The sequence below is a fragment of the Symsagittifera roscoffensis genome, chromosome 3 (assembly GCF_963678635.1).
Source record: "Symsagittifera roscoffensis chromosome 3, txSymRosc1.1, whole genome shotgun sequence".
NCBI lineage: Eukaryota > Metazoa > Xenacoelomorpha > Acoela > Convolutidae > Symsagittifera > Symsagittifera roscoffensis.
The window spans coordinates 63,015,116-63,030,631 of record NC_087064.1 but is presented as its reverse complement, the minus strand read 5'-3'; the positions used below and the strand labels follow the sequence as shown (position 1 = coordinate 63,030,631).

The window sequence follows — 15,516 nt, the reverse complement described above, 5'->3', positions numbered from 1 at the left end:
TGCTCAGATATGGTGCATCTAATTATATTATCATATCATAATGCACCATCTATCTAATTTCCAACTAATTTGGTCGCTCTTTGACTGCAAAATGGGTCTTTTTCTTCAGGAGATCCGCAACAGACACTGGCTGCAGGTAATGCAAGTGACAGGGAAATCATTCCTACTGGAAGCCAACGTGTTCAAACTCAAAGCACTCCTCGACATAGGACTGCACGAGTGAGTCTAGTGCTTCTACACTAAATTTTATCATTAATTTTATCTACATTTCATCATTATTATTTTTTTAAATCACAGGGTGACTGACTAGGCTATACAATTGGTTAATCAATCAAGATTTATTCCAGTTTGTAATTTTTATATGAGAATTAACTAGAAATATCAGAGGCTATCATCTTATCTGTAATGGAGAAAGTAGGAAAATAATGGGTCATAAATATCTGAATATCAAATTTTTTTTCCAAATTGGTTTTCATTTCAATAGTGAATTTTCACAGAAACTATTGGTATTTATGCCCAAGAACTTTGGTTTTTATATGAATATAAGAATTCTAATTGCTAATTTTGCTATTGATCTTTTTCTACGTTTAGTAAGAAGGATGACATTGAAGAAATCTGCAACAATGCTGGACTAGAATTGGAGTTAGAAATGAAGCTACGAATGACGGAGGAGGAATGGGGCGAACAAGTGTTGATAGTAGAGCACTACAAACGCAGAGGCAAAGTGTTTCTGAACAAAAACTCATCCAAGAAAGTTCTAGAACAACTAGAGGATGCTCAAGCCCTATTGGCTGGAATGCTGACGTCTAAGCACATTGGACCAATGAGAGAAGAGGCGGCGATGTGGGCTGAGAAGCTGAAACATGTGGCTGAGGTTCTGGAGCTGTGGCTTGAAGTTCAGGATCTGTGGATGTATCTGGAAAATGTGTTCTCCAATCCAAAAGCTGCTAAGGTAAGAGGCGGATGCGACTTGTTAGTAAAAAAAAAATCAAGTTGTAAAAAAAATTTGTTGTAAAAACCAAGTTTTTGATACCTTAAATATGAAATAGAGTATGATCCTGTGCCAGAGAATTGCCTGACTTTCACTGAATAGCATGCAATTTAGAGCCAGGTTATTGTTCCGACCATTTGAAAAATGGGAGGAACTTTGTCTTTTTGTGTTTTAGTTTCTTTTGCTTTTTGTTTTCCATGCAAAATCAGGTACCACAAATAATCATCGGACTGGGTTGAGTGATATATCATATTGAAGCCCTTTCAGTCGTGATTCGAATCACTCTAAAAATTTTCCGAAAAATTTTCCCAGTGTCGAGAAAAACCGGTTTTTGATTTTCCGTCTTAGTTCGAGCGAGCGGGCTTAAAACAACTGAATTATTCCTAATATAAGACCTTAAAACTTAATTTAAGCAAGTAAAACAAATTTTTGGAGTTCTTTAGATTCATATTGGGAACCAATAATTTCAAAAAATTCAAAAATTTTCTGCAAAAAAAATTGAATAAATTTTTTTTTTTAATTTTTTTTAGTTTTTCTACAAAAATTTTAATCCATTTTGCCTATATCGCGATGACTGTCTAATCTGTCTAAATTTTCTTTTTACGTCAGATCCTTTTATCACACCAAGCAGAAAAAAACTACCTTAATTTGGAAAAAAAACTTTGTAAACCTAGTTTTCTAAAGACCATGGTCGTAATATTCTGTGGTAATTGCTCAGTTCACGGCTATCCTTGTACAATTCTGAGATGAATTTATCGTTTTCGTTAAATACGCTATGACCAATTTAGCTGCGATACAAAATTATATGTATGATTCAGTTTAGTTTTACAAATTGAATCTAAAAGAGCATAATTATAGGACCTTCCCCAGGAAGTGAAGAGATTCGGCAAGGTGGACAAGGGGTGGATGAAGATGATGCAGAAGGCCAGTGAGACGAAGAATGTGATCCAGTGCTGCACTTCTGCCTCTGATGTGCCCAGACAAGTGCTGCTCAGACACACCAAGGAGGAGCTGGAGATATGCTTCAAAAGCCTCACAGGTACACTCGAAGAAGTTTTAACATGATGAGTTCGTAATTTGGCGTTTCCAATTGTTTTGCTTTTTACTTTTTTTTCGTCAATTTTTTTTGATGTTTGCTAGAGTATTGGGAGTTTAAAAATTCTGAATTTTGTTCCCTATTCTTTGTCAATGGTGTGAAATAGGTCAAAACATTTTAAAGATTTTTGAGAAGAATTTGCGTCTGTTGAAAAAATGATACAAAGTGTTACAAGCCTTAACTATTACTAAATGTTGTCTCGAATGTTTGTTTAGGTTATCTTGATGGAAAGCGTAAAGTGTTCCCTCGCTTCTGCTACGTTTCTGACAACATGCTCTTTGCCCTTATCAGCCAACCCCACTCACTGGAGGCAGTGAGACCCTACCTGAGGAACTTGTTCACTTCTCTGAGTGATCTTCAGCTGACAGGTACTGGGAAACCCCTGGACGAGCAGATCCAGACGGAGTACGAGGAGAACCACCGCAAACTACAGGCATCCATGCACAATGTAACAATCCAGATTTCGATTATTTCTGACCAGCCGTATTATTATTATTATTATGATTTCTTTGTAATAATTATTTAACTCCACCTCAAATAAAATCTGATTAGTCAAAAACTTGGGAAATCCTATGATTAATGTACAAAAAAACGTAATTTGGTTAATTTGATCGATTTAATTTAAAGTTTTTTATAATAAAATGGTGATAGTATCTAATTAACGAGTCGAAGTTTTTGTATAAGAGTCATTTGCTTGAACAGAACTATTTTTTCAATGTAGTTTTGTCGTATTGTTCTAGGACGGGACCAGCACTCCTGTCAGTACCTTCTCAGTCTCAGGAGTCGACCTGTCCTCTGTCCATGGAGGCACCATCGGAGGAGCTCCCGAGTCCCAGGAAGTCATGGCAGCAGTGGCCGCATTCAGTTACGATGGTGAAATAGTAGCCCTCCCCCACTCGGTTGAATTGGCCGAGGGCACTGATGTATGGCTGGGCAAGCTCGAGCATGAAGTAGGAGCTGGGATCCATGGGGGAATTGAGGCTGCGAGTGAAATTGCACTACAGACGAATAGTTTCGAGGAAGTTGCAGTGCATGTGAGTGCATTAAGCCGCCCAATCAATGTCGTTGCGATTTAAAGATACAAGACAGAAATATTAGTCCTTATAAAGCTGAAATTGACATCTATACTTTAAAATTCATTGGATTTGAGCACACTTATTGAAGTTTCGTGGGTTAAAAAAAAAAGAGAAAAAAAAACAAGTGGAATCAATCGCTTCAAAAACCGAAACACTGGAATTGTAATTAGAAACTGGAATTTGAAGCTTAATATGGTAGCTATTGCGTAGCGTAGATCCTTTTTCGGGCATAATTGTCGACATAGTAGTCAATAACGCAATTGCATGAACTGATGGCATTGAACAATAAACGTCGAAGTGCTTTTTGTGTACCAGCAAAGAAACTCATAGTATTTTTGTTAAGTTCCCCACTCAGGTGGGTCTGGTGGCTCTGATGAACTACTTCACAGTAGAGGGAGAGGCAGCCATAACAGACTCCAGACACGACAGAAAGGGAATCCCGGGAGTCAGACAGAAGTTCCAGGTCTGTCACGCAAGCTGTTTATATCAACGTCTGACTGGTGTCATATAGAAAAAGAATAAGATCGAGTTGTCATTAGCTTGGGAAAAACATTCAAAAAAGTCCCTAAAATAGATTCAGATTATTTAAACTCTGTAGATTAGGATAGGATTACGTAACCATGGCTGGTGTTGACACATTCTGATTTTTGATAGTGATAAAGGAAAACAATACTTACGCAGAACTTCCAGAAATTTTTTGGTTCTGAAAATCACTTGTCATAGGCTCTCATTCATGGTTAGTTAAAACATCTTGAATTTGTTCTCCCATTGTATGGTTGTGAAGTCGGGCACCCAACTGAACTCACGCAGCAGTAATCAATGAACAATTCCAAACAGCAGTAATCAGTGAACAATTCCGTTGTGAAACTGAGAAATCGAACGAATTGTAATTTTTTTTGAGTTTTAAGGTTAGCTCAGACCCGAATCAATCATAAACTATTTTCGAAATCGTGCTGTTTTTTTTGAAATGAAGAGATCCTTTACGCCATGCACCGCTCGGAAAAATTTAGCTCATTTATATTTTCGCCGATAAAAAACTTTTTTTTTGCCGATAAAAAACTTTGGGAACTTGGTATTTAACTGAGAATTTCTGCGTCTTAGGACAAACAGAAGGTGTTTAAAAGACTTTTTTGATGTTCTGATATTTTACTTATTGTTCCGAATTTCGATACGAAAGTAACGGAATATTTGTGCTCGGGGTGGGTTTTTTTCTTCAGACAAATTTCGACTTTTTAACAAGCTACTTTTGACAGAATTTTTTTGCGTCAGTCGAAAGGTATTGTTGTCTTGAGCTCAAATTTGAAAAGATATATCACCTGTGATCATTTATCGTAAAGTTATGAGGGGTTTAAAGATTGTCATTTTGGCCAATTTGGGACAATTAACGCGCGATATATTTCGCGCTATTAAGAGATTTAATCCGTCTTAGAAATCGTTCCAAATTGGTTGAAAGAAGCTGATTTGCCATAATTAATTTGTTACAAGGAGCGAAAACTATCCGTTTGTACCTTATATGGCGTGTGGGGGGATGATTTTCAAAAAAAAACGCAAATTTTAGAAAAAATAAATTTTATTTTACTTTATTAAATTTATTTTTTTAAAACTTTATTACTTTATCACAAGAAGCCTCTCACATAGGCCAACAACTATCCAGAAAGGTTGAGACTCCAAAAATTTGAGTAAATTGTTTAAAACTTGTTTTTAAGCAAAAATTTTAGATTTTATTTTGTAAAATTCACGTTTCTTGACTATCATGCAAAAATATTTTTTATTATTTAAGTTTTTGGAGATTCAACATTTTGCAACTTTGTTGGGCTGTGTAGGAGGCTTCTTGTGATATATGTTTCTCATCAATTAGAAAATTAGTTTCAGCGTAATTTTGATTAATTAAAAAAAAATGAACCATAATAATTTTGGTGAAATTCTAAGCAATTTTTGTTCTCTTCATTTTTTTTGTCTAATCAAAACCCAATTTGAGAAAAACGCGTTTGAAATTTCAAAATTTACTCGTTTTGTCCGGTTAATTTAAATCAGCAATGTAGATTGATAATAAGAATAATTATGGATTCTGCGATTCGCAGGGGATCTATGAAAAGCTATCTAGCCTGTCTAAGCATAGTCCGCTTCTCTTACAAATATTATATTCGTTTCTCTTATTGTTCCGATTTTCGATACGGGGTGGATTTTTTTTTCTTCAGACAATTCGACTTTTTAACTAGCCATTTTTGACGGATTTTTTTCGTCACTCAAAAGGTATTGCTGTCTTGAGCTTAAATGTGAAAAGATATTTTACTTGTGATCATTTTTCGTAAAGTTATGGGGGTTTAAAGATTGCCAATTTGGGACAATTAACGCGCGATTTTTTTCGCGCTATTAACGCGTAAGCGGAGAGTTAATCCGTCTTAGAAATCGTTCCAAATTGGTTGAAAGAAGCTTATTTGCCATAAATGATATGTTTCAAAGAGCGAAACTCATTCTTTTGTACTTTATATGGCGTGTGGGGTGATGATTTCATTTAAAAAAATTTCAAATTTTAGAATTATTTTTCATTTTATTTCATTACATTCAATTGTTTTATGTTACTACTGCTCCATAAACCTTAAAAGGCAGTCGGAACATTCAGGACTTCGCCCTGATACGAGCAGTTTTATTGTTCCGACTTTCGATACGAAAGTAACGGAATATTTGTGCTCGGGGTGGGTTTTTTTTTCTTCAGACAAATTTCGACTTTTTAACTAGCCATTTTTGACGGAATTTTTTTAATATCATTCGAAAGGTATTGTTGTCTTGAGCTCAAATTTGAAAAGATATTTCACCTGTGATTGTTTTTCGTTAAGTTTTGGGGGTTTAAAGATTGCCATTTGGGACAATTAACGCGCGATATATTTCGCACTATTAACGCGTAAGCGGAGACTTAGTCCGTCTTAGAAATCGTTCCAAATTGGTTTAACGAAACTTATTTGCCATAATTGATTTATTACGAGTAGCGAAATCTATCCTTTAGTACTTTATATGGCGTGTGGGGTGATGATTTTTATAAAAAAAAATTTTCAAATTTTTGAAAAAAAAGTTTCATTTTGTTTTATTACTTATAATTTTTTACTGATATTACTGCTCCATAAACCTTAATGGGCAGTCGGAACATTCATCGCTTCGCCCGGATACGAGCAGTCTTGTTTATTTTGAAATCAAATAAACTAAATAACTGATCATTTCTTTGCAGTTTGGCTACCGGTTGATCTTTTTTGCATATAGTTTCCTTGTGCTTACGCAAATTTAGTTATAAATGTGATACAATTCCCAGAAAAATTGCTAATACTTTTAATTATCAACCAAAATAGGCGTGCTTTTTTGTTTTTTTACCTTGTTTTGTTTTCAAATTTTAAACGCAACTTGTTTTGTTTGGCTTTAACCAATGAAAAATTGTTTCCAGAGCTTAATATTATTCTCGAAACCCACGAGATAAGCCAGATGGTAAATCAAAATTGTAAATCAAATACATTAATGGAGTAAGTAGTGATCTTTGAAGAACTCTATTCTAAATTTTTTTCAAGATAATTTCACAATGTTCACACAGCCACACCAAACATTGGTTGAAAGATAGCTTTTTGCCGACATTGCGCATAGTCCGTCCAGTTAACCCCATTTTTAAATAGGATAGAATAATTCAATGTATCTTTACAAGATGCAGCTTTTTTCGATCTACATTTTTAAGTATAAACTGTTCTGTGACCTACATCCGCAACTTTTTATGGTTTCTGACATGATGGTATCTGTTTGGTTAGTTGCTCAACGAGAGAATCAATTTCTTTACATTAGACAGTTTCAGTGTTGAGACTAGCTTGTCAACACCAAAGAACAGGTTTTAATCTTTACTCTATTATGGATACTTCCTACAAGTTCTGCCAGCCCAATTTTTCTTCAACGACTTCAGAATTTTTGTTACTTTCAATCCATGTGGCCCTCTTTTTTTGCATTTCTTCATTTTGATAGAATCGGTTCGATCGCTTCAATTTTGTAGCAGTTTAATTTTTCGCCTTCTCTAGCCATGTTTTGTTTGATAGCTTTTTGTTAATTATTGATTCAAGATTACCTATATGTGCTTCTAGTTCTTAGGGATTATTATAATAAATTTATATGATACTTGCTAAGCTTCTAAAATTGAGCATGTTTGATGGCATTGTTTTTTTGGTTATCTCTCATATGTACCCCTTATACACAGCATCGCGTACTGCTTGTTTATAAGAAGTTCATGGGTCTAACGCGTCCATGCAGATTTCATTCGAGCATCTGTTATTTTGAAGTTAAGGAACTTAATAACTAGCAAGTCAAATTTTGAAATATTTAGTCGCTTTTCATCGTAGATGACTTGATATATGTTTTTCCTCAATTAGTTTAATTATCGTCGCCTGTTTCTATCAAAATTTGGTTTTAGGGAATACCAATGACTCTGACAATTTTTTTTGGTATAAAGCTCGATTAGCTCCGCTGCCGAGCATTTGGTTCGCGCTGTTTTCCCTCATGTTCTATGCCCACTTTGGCTTTCTTGAGGACTTGATTGTTCCTCTATTGCATTTCAGACGCTATAACTTCTTCAATCAAAGAGTTTTTTCTATGATTGTTGCCATTTCGGATAACGGTCTTTGCTTCCATGAGTTTTGAAGAGCTTCTGTTGAGGATGTTTTTTCCTCTTCGTCAGCTAAGTTTAATACTGAATATGATTAATTTTATTCTTTGACTTCCGAAGCAATGGGTGTTTGGTGCTGGTACCTCAGCTCACGATATTAACCAATGTAATTCGGACTATTGTTAGCACAAGTTTTTTTAACCCACATGATGATCCATATTATTTGTCTTTTTTCCGTCTATTTAGAAAGTTTATCACAAACTCGTAGGTAATTTGCGCTTTTATTTATTTTGCAAGAAAAGCTCTCTAATGCTTTCTCTAAATTTTTGCATGAAGAATGGCAAATTGTAATTTTTTTTTGTAAAAAATCAAGGAACGTTTCCTCTTCGTAAATACCATAATCGTAGCTTTCAGTTTGCAACTTTATTAATTATAATTTTTTAATGACGTTAGCATAATGATAAGGGTTTTTAACAGAACATCAGATTGAGCGTTCGATCCCTTGCCATGGCGTTGATAGTAAGTGAGTACAAGCTCTTATGTGATCTCTAGCTTCAGTTCAATCACAGACTGTCTGATTCTGATCGCTATAATGATACCACGTGAAAGTTCTAGACACTCTAAAACGGCCTTGACTAGAGTAAAAAAGAATTTTGCTTTATACAGTAACTCAGTCTGGAACGTGGGGAAATCATGCAATTTGACCATCTTTTGACAGGCCTGGTAAGGCCTATTGGTGGGTCCTCTATGATTCACAGGAACCTCAAATATTAGTGAAATGTTTGTCTCTTCCAGTCGGCCATCCAGCGACTCATCTCTCTCTGCCTACGTGGAGTATGGAACAAGGGCGATGGAATGCAGGGAAGGGGAGGAGACCAACAACCGCAACAGATTCCCGAAGCAGATTTCATTACGAAGCGACAGAGAACGAGATTCGAAGCCCTCATTATGGTGCGTTGAATTTGTTTTTGTTGAGCTTATCATTTCGTTGACTTTTATTATGATTTCGTTGAGTTTTGTTTGAATTTTTGACGAGCAACCCTGTATTTGAAAAAATAATCTACTATTGTTAGCACAAGTTAGCACATCTAAATAATTTGTAGGGATTTTAAAAGTTCATTGAACTAAAAGATTGCTTTATTGCATCAAGAAAAAAACTAACGAAGGTATAAAAATTCTCATGTTCAGCTGTCGGTGTACCATCGAGAACTACTGGACAACCTGGCCTCCCGGAAGGGACTAAAAGAGCTGTACGATTTCGAATGGAAGAAAAACATCCGCGCCTACATCAGTAAAGAAAACGGATCAAATAACCTGCCTCAGATTGTGATCAAGATACTGAACATGGAATTTTCATATGGAATGGAGTTCTATGGGTCTATTCCTCCGCTGGTCATTAGACCACAGACTGAAAGAGTCATTGTATGCGTCGCGCAGGTACTCTTGTCTGATTCATTTGAAATGTCTCCCGCTTTTGAAGTGATTTTTCAAATTGAATTAAATGCCAATGAATTTTACTCGGCTTATCAGAGTATAAGCGCCAAGTTCTCTTTCAAATGTACCTAAATTCAGTGACTTTTTTCTTTTCAGAGATTTTTTAAGAGTCGATGAACGTAGTTCAGATTCTTATTTGACCATCTTTTGACAGGCCTTTTGACAGGCCAGATTCTTTTTTGTTTTTTTTTCAGGAAAAGTTTTAAAATGCTCTAATAAAAAAGAAGTGCGTTCATACTTATAAATGCACATATGAATACCCTTAAGTATTCAGTATATATGCAGTTTTTGAGTTCACTTCAAGTTCATTTTCTAGAAGGTAGGCAAAATGTACTCTCCAATTACGAAAGCAGATCAATTTGTAGATTCGAAAGTCGAATTTAAGTGTTCTTTTCCTGAAAATCCAGTTTTCTCAAATTTGGTTAATTTTATCAAAAAAGTGCCAAACATAAATTACTCTTGAAATTCAAAAGCGTCAAGATCATATATTTTTTCTTTGAAATTCGAAAATTGAAGTTTTTTCAAATAACAATTCATATTTTTTCTGTTTCTTTGTGTTCGTTGACTCTTTTCCAATTGTCTGTTGGCAATGTTTGCAATAGGAAATAGAAAACAACAAATTTTCAAATCTTAAAAGGCTCTTTTTTGCAGTAATTATTTTGTTAAGTATTTCTGATGTTCAGGCTATCAAAGCGGCAGAGGGTGTGATCTACTCGGGTGATGTCAGTTCTGGCAAACAGAAGACAGCCACTGGCATTGCCCATCTACTGGCCAGGAATGTGACTGTACTGGACTGCAACGATGCTACTCAGCCAGAAGTCATTTTGAGAAGCATGCAGGGAATAGCCGCCGTTAGTCCATATGCATTTTCAGCGGCGGATTTAGGGGGGGGGGGGCGGACGCCTCCCCCTCAAGATTTGACCCCCTGCCGACCCAAAGGGTCCCCCCTTTGGTACTTTTTAAGAAATCCAATTTTGGCAGACCGACCCTAAAATTTTTCTAAAGGCGCCTTTTGCGCCAATATATACTAACTTTGAGGGGGAGCGCGCGCCAAAAAACCGCGATTTTTTTGTCAAAACCACGGCTTTTTGACCTGCTTTTTCTAAAATTTGTTTGCGGCGCACAAAATTTGGCCAAAACAGCGTCTTTTTAGTGCTTTAGGAGAGTTCGGAAAATCAATTTGGTCGACCTAAAAAAAAGTCGACAAAGTTTTCGAAAATTTTTTGAAAATCCGCTCCACCTCGAGAAAATCCTAGATCCGCCCTTGTGCATTTTTTTATCTTTTATCACTAACAATTTTCTGAAAAATTTTTGGTTGATTGTTTGTTAAATTTTTCTACTTTACTGTCTGATTTGAAGCTATCAGCGTATTCTTCATTGGTCATTTGTTTTTCTGTTCATTAACATAAATCTACTGAAAATCTTCGATTGCTTTTAAGAAATTTTCTCTTGCTTCCCTGTTTCTCCGACCACTTCACGAAGTGGGTGGGAAATGATGTACGATGTGTTTTTTTTTCTTGTAGATTTTGACCTCCTGAATGAAAGGTCGTAAATTGGGTCAATTATGTCATCCTATTGAAGTCTATTGGCGTGGTTCCAATTCTATAAAGTTCAAAAATATGTCAAGTGTCGAGAAAACTGGCTATTCTTTTTGGCTATTCTGGCCAAAATTTTCTGAAATTGATTTCATTTCGATTGATTCTGAAAGTCAGAAATTATTAATCTTTTTTGATCTTTTTTCCCTTTTTCGAAGTCATTTATATGAATGATTTAGGCTGGACACTGGTTGCTAGTGCGCAATGTAGACCTGCTGGTCGGACACCCCTTTTCAGTGTTCCTGCAGAACTACCTCATTCTCCAAAAGACGGTGAAGACCCTCATTGACCAGAGCCCCTCACTTCTTCTGGGCAAACAGGGAACTGAATTGACTGAGAGAGGAAGTCACACTAGCAGTGACGGAGACGTGGGATCAGATGATGGAATGGTTGGGGGAAGTCGAACCTCAGTCTACCTCAGCAACGGTCGCAAGGTAAAATCTTAGCTTACAAATACCTGTTTAAATAGAAGCATTTTGTCAATTTTATTTTCTTCAAATAGGGATTAGTCTTGATTTACCTTCTCCAAAAAAGGAGTATTCTATAATGAGTGTTTTCGTTTATGCTGGGATTAAGAAAGTTTCCGTCCCTTTTACTGGTTGAGGATGATTTTTTATATAATTCTTGAACGTATTTCATAAAAGATTCAATCGACCTGATTGTTAAGGTCCACGTGTCGCCAAGCATGTTCATCATGAGTACCTCCTCCAAACTGCTGAACGAGTTGCCTCCCGAACTAGGAGAGCGATTCCGCAACGTGGCAATCACTATGCCCGATGTGGGCATCATCATTCGGACCACTGCTTCTGCTCTCGGGTTCCGACATCCGAAACTGCTCGCCGACAGGATCAAAATTGTATTCGAACTTGTGGACAGCTACTTGTAAGTAGAGTTGAAGAATTATGATGGAAATTTGGGAAAAGAAATAAATAAAAGTTGAAAATGAAAAATCAAATTGCACTTTGAATAAAATGTTCTTTATAAAATTTAATTATCTCATTGAACTTAGCGGATTTACAATTAAAATGATTTCATTGGAGTTCACTCGGAGTTTATTATTTATTTTTGTGATAACTTTTGAAACTGTTGTCAATTTATGCTGGTATTTTCCAGTACATGTAGTTTTTTTCGTAAACAGCTTTTCTTATATATATATATTAAGAGCTCAAGAATTACGTGAAGTTAATTTCTCGTGCTGTCATAATGAATTTTTAAAGATTTCATGTATATCTAACGAGCGTTTTTTCGGTAGTAATTATGCTTGCGATAAGCAAGCGTTATCAAACTGGAATATATACTTTTTCGGGTTAACCACTTGTTTATCAGAATCACTTGCATCTCGGTTCATAATGAATTCAAACTTCTATGCGTTCCCGGCCAACTTAGCCTGGAGGTAGCGAATATGGGTGACTAGATTTTTTTCAAATGGGAAATATTCTGTTTCAAATAAAATTGTTGGCGTATTATTTGTCTGCTTATCTGTTGTCGGCTTAGTTGTCACGTCGTTTTTTTTATAAATCGTTTTTTTTTTGCTGCGCACATTTTTCTCTAATGTTGCCTTCCTTGATTGATTTGCTCCTACAATTTCTAATTTTACTTACCTTGACTTCGTATTTCCTTCTTTGTATTTTTTTGTTTCGCTAAAAAAAGTTCCTCGGCCTATTTTTTTATCGGCTTGATGACCTAATTTGGGGCATTTCAATGGCAACACAATTTGAACACTCCCCTTCGCACTTTTCAAATTGGTTGTATGATTTCCAATTGGTTTGTTGAAATTTCTCTATTTTTGTAATAGAAAATTATTTCCAAATTTATTGGAAAAAATTTAGTGCTTCTCGGACACTTTTTCTGATTTTCAAAACAGGGGTATCAATTCAAAGACCGCTTACTCCCATCTTTGCCTACATACTCCACTAGAGCCTTTTCATAATTGACCTCTGTCTACAGTCTTCGAAAAAGTCTGTGGAGAATATTTTTTGATGTATTCATTTTCTCGGAAAACTACCCCTCTCAAATCTCAGTTTTTTGGTTTCAATGTATAGAAAGCTTTGGAAAAGCTCCCTGCATAAGAAGTTACGTCCAAGTTTTGTACGCATAAAGTTATGGCCTTCGTCGGAATAGTCAAGTTTTTGATTTTTTACCGTTTTGTGAATCGTTTTGACTTTTCTCGAAAAATAACTTCTCAAATCTGATATTGTGGGTTAAAAAAGAAGATAATGGAAGTGCAAAGCTCCCTAGCATTAGCGGCCACTAAGAATGTTTTTTTTACACAAAAGGTTATTGCCCTCGGAGAAATCAAATTTTTGATTTCCCGATCGTTTTTTCTTTAAAGTTTCTCAAAATTAACACAATCAAATCTGACATGAAAAGTCAACTGAAAAAATCGGTTGCGATAATTCTTCCTACAGAAATGTTATCTCCTTGAAAAAATTGATCAACATTTTTTTTTACTTTTCTCACTTACTTTAGTAGAAAAAGAACAACGGTTTTAACAAAGTCCAATTTTTGAAATCAAATTTTTTGTGCCGCATCAGTTTAGCCAATTCATTCAATATCCTTCATGTACCCCCAGCTTTATCTGGGCTTCAATTGTAATGCCAAAAGTGAAATTCAGGGGTTTGGTTTGTCGTTTTGTTTAATTGTTTTTATTTAATCCGCAAATTTTATTCATGAAAGTTTCTTGAATTTCAAAGAGCTTATGTAATTCTTCATTGAAAACCGGTTGCTAATTTATAAGACTTGGGAAGAATTAAATAAATGAAGAGAAAAAGTTCATGTTTTTTTTCGGATAAGTTTTTTTTCGTCTTATTTTTCGTCGGTTCAATTTTTTTTTTCAAACGCAGGTATGCCATCTGGTAGGGTTTTTTGTCGGCTTCAATTCCAAAGTTTTTATTCAAATTTAAAGAATTCATTTCAGTTGGGACCTTTTCTGACCTCTTTAAAGAGCCAAATTTTCGGCTCTTTAAGTTTATCGTCTGTGCTTTTTTTGTCGGCTGAGTTTCCACTTCCAATGGTGCAGGGAATGTGTTTTTAGGCTAAAAAAACAACAACGATTTTTTGAAGTTTTTTTTGCAATTTTAGATTAGTCTTTTCATTTGCTTTCAATTACACGTTCATTTTTCTTATCGCAAGTGGTGCGAAGGTGAGCTTCGCCTCTGTGTGTTGTTTTTCTGTTCTTACATGGCTGTGGTGTACATAGGAGTGGTAGGAGTGAGAGGGGCAGTGTGAGTGTGCCAATGCTGCAGCAGGCACTCAGTCTGGCCAAGGACAAGTTCAACCGGATGAAGGAGTTGTATCCTGAGTTCGCCAAACAGGGATACTCCACCACACAGATGCAACAGAGTGAGCCATCAGTTTTTTTCTAGGCCTAATTCAGGGAATATTTTCTCGATGCGCTTCCCGACAAAGTTAAATTTTGCAGATTTCGTCCATTAATCCTCATTCTTTCAGATAAATAAATAATATGATTTTTACAATATGGTAAAACGAAGTAATATCTTTTAACAATGACACATAATTTATTTTGGGTTTAATACTGCTTAAGCTTTCAAATCTTCCTGATTCTATATTTGTGCAGTCGAGGAATTGGATCAGTCTGTTCAGCTTCCTAGCCAGTCAATAGCAGCAAAGTTGAGAACAAAAGGTGGACCAGAACCTATTTGAAGTTTCTGATCACCAGCGCGAAATTGAACATGAATTTTATTGTTCTACCTTCAGTCAAGTATTTTGACTACTGTATTTTCAAACCCCCCAATCTTAAGCGAATTGTGGTTACGCGATTGCGTTTTACGCGCATTGGGTTGCTCTTAGTAAATAACCCTCAAAGTTTCTCTTCAATTTTAATTTAGATTGAGTATTCAGTTTTCAAATGAAATTTAGAACCATTAAAACAAGAACTTTTGGGACTATGGTTTTTTTAGTCAGTTTTCGACTGTCTTTTTTTTCTGTATCCTTTTTTTGTTTCCTTTCTTTTGTTTTTTTTTGTTTCCGTCAGTTTTTTTTCTGCTTGCTTTGGTTCATTATTCTTTTCCAATTGTCTGTTGGCTATGTTCGATTGGCTGCGTTCGATCGCAGCTCCTGAAAATATAAGCACTGGGAGTTTTTTCTAAGCTTGCTGATGAACATGGAATTTTTTGATATCTCCTAAGCTGGAAAAGTTTGAAAGTCCATGTTTTGTGGCATATTAGCTGCCTTAAAAGGAGAGCTATTCTCATTTAGATAAAACAAATTTAGGGAAAACTACGAATTAGATAGCAGTCAGGATCTAGTGAGTATTTTCCCCTAATATGGTTGTTGTTCCGACCATTTGAAAAATGGGGAAGAACTTTGTATTTGAGTGTGTTTTATTTTTTATTCCACGGAAAATCAGGTACCACGAAAAATTATCGGACTGGGTCAAGTGTTGTATCATATTAAAGCATTTTCAGCCGAACGACATTTTAAAATTTTTAAAAAAATTGTCCCAGTTTTGAGAAAAACGGGTTTAAAGTTTTTGGTTTTTAGTCTTAATTCGAACGAATAAAGCGAGCGAGCAGGCTTACAACAGTTTGTTGTTTTAATAGCTTACAACTGATTAATCTAAACTGATTAATAAAAGTTGTTCCATTTGCTTATTTTACTATGACTTTCGAATATGT

The 15,516-nt window shown here is 35.5% G+C and overlaps 1 protein-coding gene across 10 annotated transcripts in view; it reads left to right on the top strand.

The window, feature by feature from the left end:
- Nucleotides 1–15,516, top strand: part of LOC134841932 (dynein axonemal heavy chain 8-like) — a 196,505-nt gene that overhangs the window by 25,788 nt on the left and 155,201 nt on the right. For 8 of the 10 annotated variants that reach the window (XM_063858020.1, XM_063858019.1, XM_063858025.1 and 5 more), the window contains exons 25-37: nucleotides 110–219; nucleotides 592–952; nucleotides 1,850–2,030; nucleotides 2,303–2,535; nucleotides 2,828–3,121; nucleotides 3,507–3,626; nucleotides 8,586–8,741; nucleotides 8,979–9,227; nucleotides 9,968–10,135; nucleotides 11,059–11,313; nucleotides 11,547–11,761; nucleotides 14,079–14,221; nucleotides 14,457–14,522. In XM_063858020.1, coding sequence (XP_063714090.1) covers nucleotides 110–219; nucleotides 592–952; nucleotides 1,850–2,030; nucleotides 2,303–2,535; nucleotides 2,828–3,121; nucleotides 3,507–3,626; nucleotides 8,586–8,741; nucleotides 8,979–9,227; nucleotides 9,968–10,135; nucleotides 11,059–11,313; nucleotides 11,547–11,761; nucleotides 14,079–14,221; nucleotides 14,457–14,522 — 2,551 coding nt within the window. The remainder of the gene's footprint in view (nucleotides 1–109; nucleotides 220–591; nucleotides 953–1,849; nucleotides 2,031–2,302; nucleotides 2,536–2,827; nucleotides 3,122–3,506; nucleotides 3,627–8,585; nucleotides 8,742–8,978; nucleotides 9,228–9,967; nucleotides 10,136–11,058; nucleotides 11,314–11,546; nucleotides 11,762–14,078; nucleotides 14,222–14,456; nucleotides 14,523–15,516) is intronic. The other 2 variants (XM_063858024.1, XM_063858021.1) reach the window with 1 other exon arrangement.